The 16836-nt window shown below is 37.8% G+C and overlaps 1 protein-coding gene across 3 annotated transcripts in view; it reads left to right on the top strand.

Annotated features, from left to right (window-relative positions):
* LOC149814773 (uncharacterized) overlaps window positions 1-16836 on the top strand; it is a 246661-nt gene that overhangs the window by 47901 nt on the left and 181924 nt on the right. For all 3 annotated transcript variants that reach the window (XM_089990247.1, XM_089990248.1, XM_089990249.1), the window contains one exon: window positions 1078-1135. In XM_089990247.1, coding sequence (XP_089846373.1) covers window positions 1078-1135 — 58 coding nt within the window. The remainder of the gene's footprint in view (window positions 1-1077; window positions 1136-16836) is intronic.

Here is a 16836-nt window from a genome sequence, read left to right as displayed (position 1 = left end):
AAGACACATATCTTTTCTGTTAGAGATCCATGTAGGAAAGTATTTTTTACATCCAACTGGTGAATGTCCCATCCTTTGTGAGCTGCAAGGATTTTAAGAATTTGGATTGTGGTTAGCTTAGCCACTAGAGCGAATGTTTCATGATAATCAACTTCATGTGATTGACTATAACCTCTAGCCACAAGTATAGCTTTGTATCTATCTACTGCCTTGAATTTAATTGTGTAAACCCACTTACTCTTTACAGTCTTTCTTGCAGGGGGCGAGAGGATATCTCCCTTGTATGATTTTTCATCAAAGCATCCATCTCACTCTGCATTGCTTCTCTCCACTTTATCATAGGAGAGAGTTTGTCATTTTTGTTGAATAAAACAAAATACTGACATAAAAAAACTCTTAATTTAGGATAGTCGGATGCAATCTTAAAAAGTTTCTCAATTGGAGATACATTTTGCAAGAATGAAAATAACATTCTATTGATAAGATATACAACCTTTAGAGTGGCTTCAACCCAACAAATTTTAGATACATGGTTTGAAATAAGAAGTGTTCTTGTTGTTTTTTACAATATGTCTATGCTTTCTTTTTGCCAAATCATTTTGTAGTGGTGTGTGTGGTTAAGATCTTTTGGTGTATAATGGCATGTAAACTAAGAGAATTTTGAACTCATTGGATAAAAATTCTCTCCCCTGAGTCTGAGTGAAAGGTAGATATGTTATTAAATCTATTTTTCACTAAGTTATGAAAATCTTGAAAATGCAACAAAACTTTAGATTTATGCCCAAGTAAATCCAAGTATATCTAGTGAAGTCATCCACAAATATAACATAATATGCATGCTCACCTTTTGACATAATCGGTGCCGGACCCCAAACATCCGAATGAACTAATTCAAGTAGTATAAAATAAATAAAAGTTCTTTCATTGAAAGGTAAAGATTTCATTTTGCCAGGAATGTCCATATTTAGTTTGCCTTTGCCTATTGTACATGTGGAGGAAAAAGATCCATCTTCTGGGTTGTTTTCATGTGGTTGTTTTGTTTAGTCTCAAGAAAAAATCATCTTCATTTGCTGGCAGGATGGAGCAACTTAACTTGTGTGGTCTTGATGGATCTATTTATGCTACTATTGAGAAGGTAAAACTTGTGTTTTTGTCCTAAATTGTAGGCCAACATTTAGTTCTATGGAACTTTTGCTTTTTAATTATCTGAAATTGAACCAGTTATTGCTGTTGTCACCATTACTACAAGGGTAACATTTTTCTTATAATTTTTAGCGTGACATACTTTTCAATAAAAACATGAAAACATAATATCTGTGATTGCATGCATGCCTGGATATTTACTGCTTTCTACTATTGGTTATTGATGTACAAGAAATGTTGTTGGAAAATGTGGTGGGCAAGGATCCTTGATAACCTATATAAGACTAAATTTTATTTTTAAATTATATATATATTATAAAAAATAAATAGTGGTCCAACCTTTAACCTGCAATAATACTATTCAGTTCCTCACTTATTGATAAAAAAGCCCATTTATGACCAATGGGTGCATCTGATCATGTTTTAATGAAATTGGTGCATGGCCATTAAATTGTATATGCATGATCATGACAAGATAAAACCATGAGCTTGCAACAATAATTATTCAATAACTAAGGATAGTCCTGAAAATGAACAATCTACACATGGGATGACTTTGATTCAATGAAAAATAAAAAAATTATCAAAACTGCAGCCTTGCGGTTTTGGTAAAGCCGTGTCTAACTTTAACTGACAAAAACCACTATGTATGAATTTTAACAATATGCATATGTTTTATAATGACATGATGATAAGATCACCAAGCTGGACATGTAAAAACAGTATGTCACTGAATTTCATAACATAATGAATTGGAAAAACAGCTATGCTAACAAAGCTTGAAAAAAAAAATTAACAATGAAAATGAATATTTAATGGGTAACACATACCAACATGATGGTACTTTGTATGGATTATGCTACCAGGACAAAATTAATGATTTCATATAAACTTTGAGAACAAAAAACACTACATTGTTTGCAAGCCTATCCTACTCAACAAACCTTGTATAAAGATGTTCTAAATTTTGTTGTGAATCAATCTCAAACTGTGATTATTGATTTTGAAGATAAGAAGATAAACTTGATTTTGATTTTGAGAATGAATCAGAAACTTCAAAGTTAAATTGAACTTTGAAATTGAATTTTGAATTGAATTGGAATTTTAGATTTTGAATATAAAACGATTTTGAAATTCCGAAGTCGAATTGGACTTTGAGAATTGAAATTTGAAATAGAAATTTGAAGAAAAAATGTTCAAAATCACTTGGGTTTTTTAAAAGAATTTTGAAAATATGATGCAATTCTATCCTAAATGATGAATGAATTTAAATAATTTTGAAATTGGATTTAGAAATCATATTCCATTCTTTAAATGAATGTAAATAAGATTAATGATATAATACATTACTGACTATGGTCATTGAATGTATTATATAATAATCATATCTAAATTCAAATGAAGAATAAAATACCTTTTGGTGCTTTTACAGAGTTTAAAATAAAATTAATTCTCAATATATCCTGACTATGGCTATTGATATATCTATTGAATCAATTTTTAGACTAAACTCTGATAAAAGAGGAAAATATTTAAGAAAAATATAATGAATTTTGAAAAAAAAGGATCCAGTGTGGATCTAGTGTTATTTCATAAAAGATAAAAACACTAAGTTTTGTTTACATCTTGACTATGACCATTGATGTAAATCATCAACTTAGGAATAATTACCTCTTACGAAATGGTGCACGTGCCATTCATGCTTCACCATTTGTGAAATTTTTGAGAAATGAAGGCAAAAAGTATAAAAACAAGCAATTTATGACATTTACAATGCTCATTCATTCTATCTAAAAGCTGTAAATTTTCTCATTTATACCTAATTTATTACAACTTTGAATTGCAAATATCAGAAATCTTTAGTCCAAAAGAGACATTCAAGCTTCTTATATCTTCCTGCAAAACAGAGTTAGCACAGGACACATAATAGACGGATGTTATATTAAAAACTGGTATACATTTATGTAGGCAATGTATATATATATATATATATATATATATATATAGAGAGAGAGAGAGAGAGAGAGAGAGAGAGAGAGCATATGTGATGATGGGTGTAAATACATAGATATTTATATATATATATGGAAGACAAAGAAAGTAATGACAACCATTAAAATGGCCATACAACTGTGGGAAAGGAATGAGCCTTCCACGTAAGATATGTGCTGGTGGTTGGTGGTGTACAACAGTGAGGCTGTAGACATCCGCTGTAACGAGGGCAGGTAGCTGCAAAATGTAGCCAGTATACGAAGTAGATGATTTTCTGCATAGTGGTGGCTGCTGTGAAATGAAGAGGGTGCAGGAGCAAAAAAGTATGGATATTGCTGTAGAAGAAACAGGTAAGAGCAGTAGATAGTATGTGATTGTGAGGATACAACAATATAGGTTGTATAATTTGCAGTAGTGCACAGGGTGTGAGGGCCTAGACTGTAATGAAGATGAGGGCAAGGTGTTGATGTCGCTGCAATTGCAGCAAGTGGCTGGGTGCTATACGCTGTATACTGGACAATATAGATGCTAAAAATGGGCATAATGCTGAGTAATAGTTGGGTTAAATATGATTAAAGCAACGTGTGACAGCTGGTAAGAAACGTGCCCAGGCGCGTCTACTGTGAGTTGCCAGGGCAATTGTAGTAGTGAAAGGAGCAAGGGAAGGTAAGACAAAGGGAAGTTGTGGGTTAAGCAATGGGGTATGTATAAATGCGGGTAGCATAGGAGAGGCCACTGCTGCAAATGCAGGAGATGGCTGGGACCTGATAGTGAATGTCTGCATATATTGTAGTGAAGTGGGGAAGGCAGCCACGATGTTATCTGTTGTGAAAGGACAGGTTGTGACAGGGGAAAGTGCAGTGAGGGTATACAAGTGAAGACTGTGAAGAAGGGAATGTGAAGAATGCTGGTAGGTGGATAGTAAAGTGGAAATGGATGTGTACAGGGGCAATGGAGATCGTACTTATGAGGCTATCCATATAGACAGAAATACACTTCTTTCCCTAAACCCCTATTAAAGATAACATAAGGTTATGAAAACATCCGAAAGGAGTCATACTTTTGCAGATCTATAGTATAAGAAAACAAAACAAGTAAACTACTTCAACCTATCAGGATAAACATTAATGCCAAAACGTGAATTCAGTATTACATCAGAGGTCCAAACACCTGACCAAAAATGTGCAGAAAAACAGATGATGATCAATAGAATAAGATAATTCCAGTGAACTTTTAATGCAACTCAACTAATACAGGGCCGAAAAAGGTATATAAGATACAAGCTAATGTAATTAACTTGATGAACTCAATGTCTAATCATGAATAACTAGTGAAAGTAAGAAAACCGGGCTGATGCTATCTAATTTATAAGAAGGGAACTAATTATGTGAATGCAGGATGACATTAAATAAAACCAAATTCATTGTTAAGCTTAGCCATCTACAGAGTACTGATGTCATAATGGATGAGAAAGTGTGAGCTATTCGTGGGCTTAGTAAGAGATTTTTTTTTTTTATAATAGTGTGTCTGTTAACGCAGTTGCAGTTGAACCATGGTCTATTGTTCAAATACCCCAACAAAGCAATTCTGCTGATCAACTCTTGGCAGATTCACTGGATGGGCCTTGATGGACACACCACAAAATGAGAGTTCATGATCGGTCATATATGAACAACAATTCAAATATAACTTATTGACGTTCACCATAATTCTGAGATCTGCCCTATTTCATACCCAAAACTCGTGTAATCAAAGCTACCTTTTTATTCTCACGATAGCAGCTGTCAGGAAGATCTCCTATAGCAGGCGGCTCCCAACATGTTCTGTGAACCAGAGCATGAGTGTGCCTATTGATGTCTTCAGTTTTAACCTTGAGCTTTCTGCAGGGTTCATAGTATGTTGGGAGATAAAAAAAAAAGGGATATGGACGTTGGGATGGAGAAGATGTATGGGCTGACAAATTCAGCCTGGTGAGGTGGTTATGTTGTTGTAGTATTACACAGGAAGTAGCAAGTATGAAAATATACAGTCATGACAAGGATCTAAACCTATGGATGAAGACATTTAAAACCAAGATATAGCAATTTAAAGCAAGGGGAATAGATGATCTGATGTCATTGAAGGATGCGTGAAAAGTTATTTCATACAATTAAGGAAATGCAGAGTCATAACTGAACAACTTACCAGAAGGTATATCTTGTAGCAACCATTCATTTGGACAGGAAGATGTCGTCTGTGACGTCTCATCCAGATCACCAAGAACATAATTAACTAAACCATTCTCCTTCTATGTCTTCTTACATATTTAATCTCTTTAATTATTTCCACATTTCAGAAACGCAGGCAAATAATCCTATTTAGCCGAGAATCCATGACCACATCAAGGAGAACTAAATCATAAGGAATTGAAAATAAATGTTACATATCTCACTCTCCTTAGTGCAGCCTTTGGAAAAACACAAGTGAGGGATTCATTTAACCGAATGGACAGAAATACCATCAAATACTGCTGAAATTGGAAGATCAAATACCATATATATAACCCAATATAAACCTCAGAGATAAATAAAAAAAAATCTACAGAAAGGGAAAGCATGATATGAAACAAAGAGAAGGTATCAGACGGATTGATATTCAAATTATCTAATCCTAAAGAAATTTTAAGAAAAGAGAGAAGAAAGATTAAAAAAAAAATATACATATAGGAATCAGAGATTCCGTTGATATTGCTTTTCCATAGCCTGAATTTGCTATATGTAAATCAGAGTTATGGAGGATGCGTCAATGGAGTCCCAAAATTGAAAATCAAGAGAAAAACCAGAGAAATGAAAAGAAGGAAGAAAGAAAAAGGGGGGAGATGAAACGTTTACCTCTGGTTATTGCGAGATTGGTCTTCTTCAAATGATGGTAGCGGAGGCGCCAAAGGGAAATTGACCTCAAGTTTGCTTGCAGAGGAGAGTGGATGAAGTTGATCGATGGAATGGCTTGAGAATATGCAGTGGAAGGATGAGGAATGGATGAAAATGGATCGAGAATATGCAGTGGAAGGATGAGGAAAATGGATGAAAATGGATCGAGAATATGCAGTGGAAGGATAAGGAAAATGGATTGTAATGGATGCCGGATGCGGGCGTTAATGGATGCCTCTTCTCCCGGTGTGCTTTCCCTTTTTAAAGAGGAAGAGGAGAATTCGAGAGAGGGGGATTTGGTTGACGATGAAAGGTTGAGGGAGACCCCAGGGAGGTTTGTTGAAGATCAATGGTGGGAATGGGAGGGAGCCGTTGCATCTTTCTAATTTTTCCAAAACGAAGGCCCCTAAAAAAGTATTTTTCAAAAAGTGGCTTTAAAAGCATTTTTTAGAAAAAAACCAATTTAAAGAGGTTTAAAAACTACTTGTTCCTCGCATAGTTTTTCTGATTTTGGTTTTTTTGTTGTTTCTCATTTTTTTGCATTTTTGGAAATAAAAATCTACGATTTTACGAGAAAACAAAGATTAAACACTAATTTTTTGTATTTTTCTGAGAAATATTTACAAAAGTGTTTTTTCGAGAATTTCAGGCCATTTTGGGGAAAATTCTTCAGAAGAATGTGTTTGGACCCAAGTTTTGAGAAAATGTTTGAGTTTTAAAACTCGAATCGAGAGATACAACGCGATGGATCCAAACGGATGCCGGATGGACTGTCCGAGCTATTTAAAAACTATTTTTGGTTTTTTCTGTAATTTTTATTTAAAAGTTGGACAACAAGACTTAGATTTGGATCTGGACAATGGATCCAGATCCGAAATCAAGTCAGATATATAAAATGAATTCAATTTCAGTAAAACTTGAGAAATGAACTGGAATTTAGATTTAAAAGTGACTCAATTGCTCAGAAAATGAAATCAGGGGCAAAAAGGGGATATTTAAAGATTTTGAAAAATTTGAGGTGTTCACACCCCCTCAAATCTGGGGTTTCTTTGTTCAATACCAAAAATCCCCAAATTAGAGAATTGATCCGAGGGTTTCTTGGACATCCAACACAACCTGCCGACCCAAGACCCACCGATCAAGAAATACTTCGGTGGTTCTTATTCGTTGGATGTTGCAATTACCAAAACCCCTCGATTCGCTGACTGGTTTTCCGACAGCCAAGACTCAATTGAACCCTCGGTTCCCTTTTCTTGCATAAAAACCAGAAACCCCCAAATCACACATTTTGGGTTTAACAGAAATTTCTTCCCCTTTTCTTGACCGACCCACAACACACACAAGATACAATCAACACCAAACAAGAAAAGTGCAGAAATCCTACTTTTTCCGGTGTTCTTTCCGACGATCGGAGACCGCTATCGCGAGACGATGGTCGGCCGACTCCGGTTGCTCCTGCCGCCGTTAAGGGTGCGATCGGGAGGCTGCTGTCGATGGTCGGCCTGCTGTTTCCACAGCCGCGATGCTGTTTCGACGAGAAGGTGGTTATCGAGGTTGGCGAGGTCGCCGACATCGATTACTCTGCTGTGAGGCAGCCGAGAGAGGTGGAACGAGAGAAAGAGAGCGTGAGAGAAAGAGGGCGAGACCCTCTCCCTTCCCTTTTATCGAACGAAGGCTCTCCCTCAGCGAAAGGTGGAGTCGGTTACGCTCTCTGTAACCTCCCCCTCCCCTTTCGATTTTGCAAGAATCGTGCCCTAGGCACGATTCTTGTTTTCGTGTGTTTTGATAAAACAAAGCCCGGGTCCAGGTCCGAACCATGATCCGCAATGTCGGATCCACCCTAACGTGGATCCGGATCGGCAAATGCGTGGCGGATCTACATGGATCTGGGTCATCTGTGAGTGACAGATCCACATGCATCCACATGGAGTCGGGTAATGGATCCATTTTTGGAGCTGATTGGCTCCAATGTGGGTCCAAACCCAAATCACCCACTACCTTATATGGATCCTGGTAATGGATCCTAGGCCCAAAATGCATAAATTCTACTTAATTGCATAACAATTCGCATAAAATTTTCTATTATTATTTCGTCCCCGAAATTTCTAAGAGACTCTTTGTCCTGAATAACTTCCACTTATTCTTATTTCTCGAAATGGCCTTATCCTTTCGCAGAAAATCCAAACATAACCTCAAATCAAGGTCGAGAATCTCTCACGGAGTGGCCCTTCTATCTACCAATGACACAAACATGCCATTATATCAAGATTTAAAATCTATAACGATCAGATTCTGCTACAACTAAAGTCAAATTTATTAATTCATGACATGCTATCTCCATCAATCTTTGAGAATCTTCACCATTTACCATAACTCTTTATTAATTAAAGATTAACAAGATCCGCGTCGGATCACCTGGTCTTAGTCATACATACCCTCACAGATAATCCTTTGCAGAAAAGGATCCTCAACAAGTGCCAAAATAGTGATATATACAAATGACCGCTTTCAAGGTCGATAGCCACAAATATTGGCACGAACATACATATCACCAATAGACATCATCACTTAATATGGCACATAAGTCACAAAATCACACATTTCCCCAATAAGGTTCCATGAATCCTAGTTCATTATTGAACTTAAGCATATATCATATGCTTTCAAAAATTTCAATTCACGTGGCATTTCAATCCTTTCATACAGAAGCATATTATCCTATGCATCATATCATTGCCACCAGAAACATTGTATTTTCAAATTTAACCTCGAAGCATCTGTAACCAAAACATGAGTTCTACACAATGTGATCTTGAATATATCAAAAATCAACTAAACATTGAGGTACGTAACTTCTACGTATTTCGAGTTATGCACACATGATTCAAATCATATATGCATCTAAGACATTTAGATCATTTCAGCATTTCATGTGCTTTGATAATCCTGACATCATATCACATTCGATGATTTCGACGTGAAATACACACACATGTCTTCTAAGAGATTTAGTCGAATATTCATGATACACACATCAATCATGCTATACCATTATAATAGATTCCTTCAGACAATCATCTATAATGCAATCATCTACAATATAAAATTATGTAGGCGTGAAATCATCTATATGCTAATATAAGCATCATAATAAAAAGTACCAGTAACATGACCAATAACAAAACACAATAAATTATACTTACAGAGCGCTTGCAGGGTATGGCACGACCGTGATCTTTGATTTAGTGTTCCAATGCTCTGATATCATAACTGTAACGCACCAAAATCTTAACCCAAATTTTTTAGGAAATGACTGAGAGAAATACACTTAGTCTATTTTCAACATTTTGAACCACCTATTTAATACATCTTATGATATCAACTAAAGCAAGACATACAAGTGGTTGTATCTCAAATACCCAGAATTAGGGAAGATAAACAAACTGAGCAACTCGTGGCTTGGTTTAGTTCAAATTGGAACGGCTCGCAACAGTCCATATGAATCAATTTCGAACCCCATGTGGCTGTAAACAATCTGAGCTCGAACGACCCTTGTTTGGTTCGTTCATCTTGTTTACCAACCATCTTTACGAAAATAATATGAAGTTCCAGATCACTAATCTTGCATTATAGAAGCATGAGATAGAATAGGGATGAATAAAACAAATAGCCAATGAACCCCTTCCCCCCCCCTCAAATCTGGGGTTTCTTTGTTCAATACCAAAAATCCCCAAATTAGAGAATTGATCCGAGGGTTTCTTGGACATCCAACACAACCTGCCGACCCAAGACCCACCGATCAAGAAATACTTCGGTGGTTCTTATTCGTTGGATGTTGCAATTACCAAAACCCCTCAATTCGCTGACTGGTTTTCCGACAGCCAAGACTCAATTGAACCCTCGGTTCCCTTTTCTTGCATAAAAACCAGAAACCCCCAAATCACACATTTTGGGTTTAACAGAAATTTCTTCCCCTTTTCTTGACCGACCCACAACACACAAGATACAATCAACACCAAACAAGAAAAGTGCAGAAATCCTACTTTTTTCGGTGTTCTTTCTGACGATCGGAGACCGCTATCGCGAGACGATGGTCGGCCGACTCCGGTTGCTCCTGCCGCCGTGAAGGGCACGATCGGGAGGCTGCTGTCGATGGTCGGCCTGCTATTTCCACAGCCGCGATGTTGTTTCGGTGAGGAGAAGGTGGTTGTCGCGGTTGGCGAGGTTGCCGACATCGATTACTCCATTGTAAGGGAGCCGAGAGAGGTGGAACGAGAGAAAGAGAGCGTGAGAGAAAGAGGGCGAGACCCTCTCCCTTCCCCTTTATCGAACGAAGGCTCTCCCTCAGCGAAAGGTGGAGTCAGTTACGCTCTCTGTAACCTCGCCCTCCCCTTTCAATTTTGCAAGAATCGTGCCCTAGGCACGATTCTTGTTTTCGTGTGTTTTATAAAACAAAGCCTGGGTCCAGGTCCGAACCATGACCCGCAATGCCGGATCCACCCTAACGTGGATCCGGATCGACAAATGCGTGGCAGATCTACATGGATCTGGGTCATCCGTGAGTGACAGATCCACATGGATCCACATGAAGCCGGGTAATGGATCCATTTTTGGAGTTGATTGGCTCCAACGTGGGTCCAAACCCAAATCACCCACTACCTTATATGGATCCTGAGCCCAAAACGCATAAATTCTACTTAATCGCATAACAATTCACATAAAAGTTTCAGTTATTACATCCAAAGAATCTTGCGTACGAATCCCTCTAATGAAACAAACAAGTAAAAAAAATATAAATAAGATTCATGCAATATTTTAGAGAGATACAATTATGACAAATTCATAACTCAATTAACTATTCATGCATTAGGGCACAATTATTAAGAGGGAACAATTTAATAAACATCATTGATCACAAATTTAACAATAAAGACATTTAACATGCATTAGTGAACAAATATCATGCAATCACCAATATATTACAATTAAGGGAACAAGTAATTATGCATGATCTAATATGTATAGTAGGAATATGCATAATTTTAGTGCACATACATGAATAAATTATTATCTTTTATCAGAGTTTTCGTTTCATATACGTGTCCCTATTAAATGAATACAATTTAAGTTCATCTTTTTAATTAACGTTGCCCGCAGATACTTCAAACAGGTAAAATCCCCGAGATCAAGTTAGGTTCTCAGGTTAGCTTAACACACAATTTTTATTTTATTACTGGGTTCCAAACTTAGCCCTCGACCAAAACAACCTTTGGAACATTAGACATCCAAATCTAATGTCGGGGACACCAGGGACATCCAAATCCTCAAGTGTCACTTTCTTGCTATACAAAAATAACAACTGTGTCTACACACCACCTCCAGGCAAAACGGCGGATTCTCCCTAAAATCGTGCTAAGGAGAATAACATCAATATCGGGTTCAGGAGCTGTAACGACCCCAACTCATCCCCTTTGAAAATGCGGATTTTTTTTTTTAAATAGTGCGGAAAACTTCCCAGAGACCCGGGGTCCTCACTGTTCCAATTCCAACTGGATAGCCACAAACCACAAAAGAACTTGCAATTAACATCCATAAACTAACCAATACCTTTATTCATGAATTAAGAACTAATCTCAAATATAAAGTGTTTGACTCAACAGAAAGTAATGTAACCACTGATGACCATAAGCAAATAACAAGAACACTAGACTGAAAAACCAAAATAAAGAGTCACTCTGTCCACAAAGGAAACTGTCAAAACTCATTTTGACTCCCGCGCCCTTACAATAGCTGTCGACTTCACTGATCACCTGTTCCTGCGAAAAACCAATGAAGTAGGGTGTCAGAATCGAAATCCTGAGCACAACTACCTCTTAATGAAACAAGTGAGATAAAGAGTTAAGATAAGATATTATGCAACAATTGAGGGAAATACATACAGGACAGTTTATAGCATTTGTGAATTTATTCATGCAACAATCATAAATGCTAAACATGCAAAGACAGTAAAGCAGTAGCATGTACTAAGACTTCAGCATGCAACAAGAAATAAACATTCAACACTTACCATCATGTATTGATTAAATGAATCATCAGAGTATGCATGATCTAATGCATAACAGGAAAATGCATGACTTTTGTGCAATGCATGAATCATTTTATTATCTTCCATTTAAGTCTTTTGTTCCTTTATGCATGCCCTATTAAATGCATACAACTTTAAGTTTCTCTTTTTAATTACCGTTGCCCATGGATACACCAAACGGGTACAAACCCCGAGGTCAAGGTAGGTTCCTAGGGTAGCTTAACACACAATTTGTAATTTATTACTGGGTTCAAAATTTAGCCCTCGACCGAATCACCTTCGGAACATTAGACCTCCACATCTAATGTCGGGGACACAAGGGATACCCCACGCCCACAAGTGCCACTTCCTTGGTACCATAAACTCACAGCTGTGACTAACACACCACTCCCGGGTAAAGTGGCGGACTCTCCCTAAAACCGTGGCCAAGAGAAGAACCTCAATATCGGGTTCAGGGGCAACAACACACACAGAGTTTTTGTATCCTCACAGTCTCCCCAAAACCGGATAACTAAGATTCTCATACTCCAGATGAGATATCCAAGAATGTAAATTACACTGTTCTTATTCATTATATTTTTAATTAAGTCAATTTCTTTAAGTTTGCAACACATATGCAAAAGTAAAGTGAAAAACCCGCATCCTCCCTTGCGGGGACCCATTCGGGACTCCAGCCCGTATCAACCAGTAGAACAGTGTAGTAAAGTGCCAAACCATCTTATGTGGTTTAAGTGATGCAGTTAAAAACATAAATAAAAGAAAATCAAACCCACGGCTCTCCAGGCCGGTGATGGTCCAATTAGGCCATCGGTGCATCACATAATAAAACCAAGTAGTGTTTCACTCATAACACTAAGCCAAAATGCCAAACAACATATATATTCATGCAAATATAAACCCAAACATATGCATGTCATAATTCATTCATATGCATTTTCAATATGTGTGTGTTACCTACATCACATATGGGTCTTAACCAATCCATGGTTTCTTTAAGTGTGTGAGTGTACATGTACCATTTCCCATATAAATCAAGTGTACATGTTCAAGAAGACTTACTAATAATTGAATCATGCTCACACTCATGCGTACCATAGTCATAATAGTCAAGTGAAAGCATAAATCTCCACGACAAGTGTTTCCAAATGCACATCCATATATGCCAATATAACCAGGGACATAAAACAACAACATTCACAAGCACGATTTCAAAGATTCATGCGCAAGGATTCACGTATTTATACCAAATGTACGTTGTCATTCCTTGATTTTATTATATCATGTGAACACCCATGCATGTAGATTCAAGCAATAAAGCATTAGTTTCATGATTGCTCATGCCCATGAAAACAACTAGACAATGATATCCAAATCAAGCACAACAAATCAAGTCTAAGCATATTAGCATTTCCATTCACCTGTATGCAAATAGCCAGGTCTAACACGATTAGCTAGTATTCTGCAAAAACTAAAGTGCTAAGCTAAGCTTCCATATGAGCCATACTATACATGAACAAGAATTCAATCGACCTGTCATTTGTCCACAAGCATGGACAGTTTAGGAAATGTCATTTACCATATTTTCCTTTGTAAAAATATAGTCCAGCACCGTTCGGCTGGGCTTGGCAGGGTTCCACACAACCCATGATCTTATGCTATCCTTCCACTCAATACTTATAACAAAACAACAAGACTAAAATTGTCAAAAACTGCACAATGGTCATGATAACTGGTTCTAACGCTGGTCAAAATAGACATTTCAGCTAGCCATTTCTTTGTCATCAAAAGATCAACAATCAAATTTCTGCATCATCAACTTAACAAGAAATTTAAATACAATCCAAAAAGTAAGGAGGGTTAGGCAGACCCCACCAGTTATTATTCATCGAACCACTGGGGTTTGAACCTGCAACGTCCCCTCACAAGGAGACGTGCACTGACAGCTCCTACCAACTACATGGAGTCCCCGGTTTTATTACCCTTTCCTTACAAACAATATTGGCACCATATAATCCTAGAGTCCTCCAATGGCCTTTAGTATGCGACTTCTAAAGTAGGTTTTCTGAATACTATATATGTTTGTTGACATAGGCATTCGTAGTATTCTTTTGTGTTACTATAATATGAAATTTATGGATTAGACAATGTTCAAGGTGAAAGTACGAAAGACTAGAAAAAGCAAATGTTGATTTATCCAATGCAATCTTTTAGCAAGCTAATGATACTGATAAAAAATTAAATATTTCAACTAAAACTAAAACAAGCAGACAGTTGTTGGTAAGACCAATTTCGACTGAATTGGGGTTTTTGTCAATCATCCCCAAATCTAAAAGAAACTGAAAACCCCATGATTCTTGAGAAAAAGAATAGCCCCAGGAAGGGTTTTCCAAGAACTCATCTCAAACCATCGCACGGAATCGAACCCTTGTTCGATTCCTCACCCAAAATCCAAGAAGCACCGTACCTTATTGAAGATTTCTCTGGCGATCAACGGCGGCAATCGCGAAAGCAGGGCTGCGGCTGACGCTCCTCACTACTGCAGTGGTCTTCGGTGGTGGCTGGTGGCCAAAACTCCACTCACAGCTGCTGTCGTGGTTGTTGGTGGCCGAGATCTCGCCGGCGACCTCCTCTCCTCCGACGCACGCACACAGACAGAGAGAGCGAGAGAGACGAGGGAGAGAGATGAGGGACTGAGTGGAGAGAGTCCCCTCTCCACTCCCTCTTATCGAGCAAGACCCCTCCCCCCTTCAGGCCGAGATGGGGGAGGTCGGTTACGCCCTGAGTAACCCCCCCTTCCCCCCTTTCCTTTTTCCTGTTAGGCTTTATCGGGCAACCCTTATCGGGTTGCCCCTTTTAAAAAGAACTCGGGTCCGGGTCCGAGCCCGTGACCCGCGATGCTGGGTCCATTTTAATAATGGACCCGGTTCGCCTATGAGTGCCGGATCCTCAGTTGGATTCGTGGATCCAATTGTGGGTCCGACCCTCTATACTAAACTTTATTTATTTTTCTTCTTATAAATACTATTAATTATTTATTTAATTAAAAATTACTATTATCAGTATAACTTGACGCCCCTTTGTGGGTTATTTATGGATTCTTTTATGGATCCGATAACGGATCCGAGGCCCAAAATAGGAAAAACACCTGTTATTTTCAAATAAAAATTATAAAAATTGAGGTTATTACAGGAGCAACAACAACGCACACAAAGTTTTAGTATCCTCACGGTTCCCCAAAACCGCTAAGCCCAAGATTACCTTTCTGCAGAAGGAACATCAAGGGAACGTAAATTACACTGTTCTTTTTATTTATCTTGTTATTAATATCAATTTTCATTATTGCAATTCACCATGCAAAATTAATAACATAAGTTCGCATATCCACGTGCGAAGCTCTTCATGGTTCACCCGTGGCATCAATAGAACAATGCAATTAGAACAATAATATCACATTTGATTTTTACAAAGCATAAGAACATCTCAAACAAAGAGCAACACATGCTCGAGGCTTGCACAACCCATGATGATCCTTTTTTATCATCTATGCATTCTCATGCAAAAATCATGAATCACATGCCATTATGCATTCATTCCACATGCCTTTCTATGCGCAATCATGTATGCCAATACAGAAATGTGCATGAAACAACAATATTCTTATGCATGTTCATTTACAACACATTCATGTCAAATGCATGCTATCATTTTAATCTAACATGGGAACACTCATGCAATTATTATATAAGCACTTTATAATCATACTTCGATTAGGCATAGTCTATCATTTGTTGGCACATGTAAAATTTCATAAATCTGAGATTTGCATGTCAAACCATATGGTTGGTCCGGTATAAATCAGAATATTGCTCAAACGAAAATTTGGACATGTAATAACATCCCAGGTGTGAATATCATACCAAACATTTGGGCAATTTAATAGGTAAAAACTTGTATAAGAATATATATATATATATATATATATATATATTTTTTTTTAAAAGTAACCAACTACTCCCAGCCAATCCAGTTGGTTGGGGCTTGGCTCCAGCCCAGCCGAACTCAGACGGCTGGTCTGGCAGCCCCTACACATGCCCAGTCCGGGCCTGTGTACCAGCCACCAGGGCTTGGTAGGCCAGCCGAACCTAGTTCGGTTGGGCTGCCAGTCAACCCAGCATGTGCTAAAGTAAAATTTTTTTTTTGTTTAAATTTTTTTTTCTGAACTTTTCATGCTGGGCCCGGCATAGAGCTGCTTGGCATGGACCAAGCCAGACTGGCTGGCCTGGCAGGGCCAAGGCCTGCCCAACCGAACGGCTGGACCTGGCATGGTCTGTCAGCACATACCATGTACTGCCAGATCTACCCTCTGCCAAGGAACTGCTCATACTAAAAATCAAATAGGCATAGTGTGATCATCGCAAAATTTTTCCTCTCTTGTGGTTTATCTCTCTTCTCTTTTCCTTTTCTAACCTCTATTTTCCTCCTTTTTGAAGGGAGGAAAATAAAAGAAAGAAAAGAAGGAGAGAAGAGAAAAGAAAGAAAGAAAGAAAGAAAGAGAGAGAGAAGAGGAACTATTTTGCGCGGTCTCACTTGACCTTGATTTGAAAAGATTTAAAAGATTACTCGCCTCCGTTTTTGAAATATTTGCGGGAAAACTGGGAGACGGGATTCGCTCGTCGGTACGAGGTTCGACCGTTCCTGGCGCCTTTA

This window comes from Nuphar pumila, chromosome 15, assembly GCF_984573655.1.
Source record: "Nuphar pumila chromosome 15, dmNupPumi1.hap1.1, whole genome shotgun sequence".
NCBI lineage: Eukaryota > Viridiplantae > Streptophyta > Magnoliopsida > Nymphaeales > Nymphaeaceae > Nuphar > Nuphar pumila.
The sequence above is the reverse complement of the archived record's forward strand: the minus strand, read 5'-3'. Positions and strand labels throughout refer to the sequence as shown.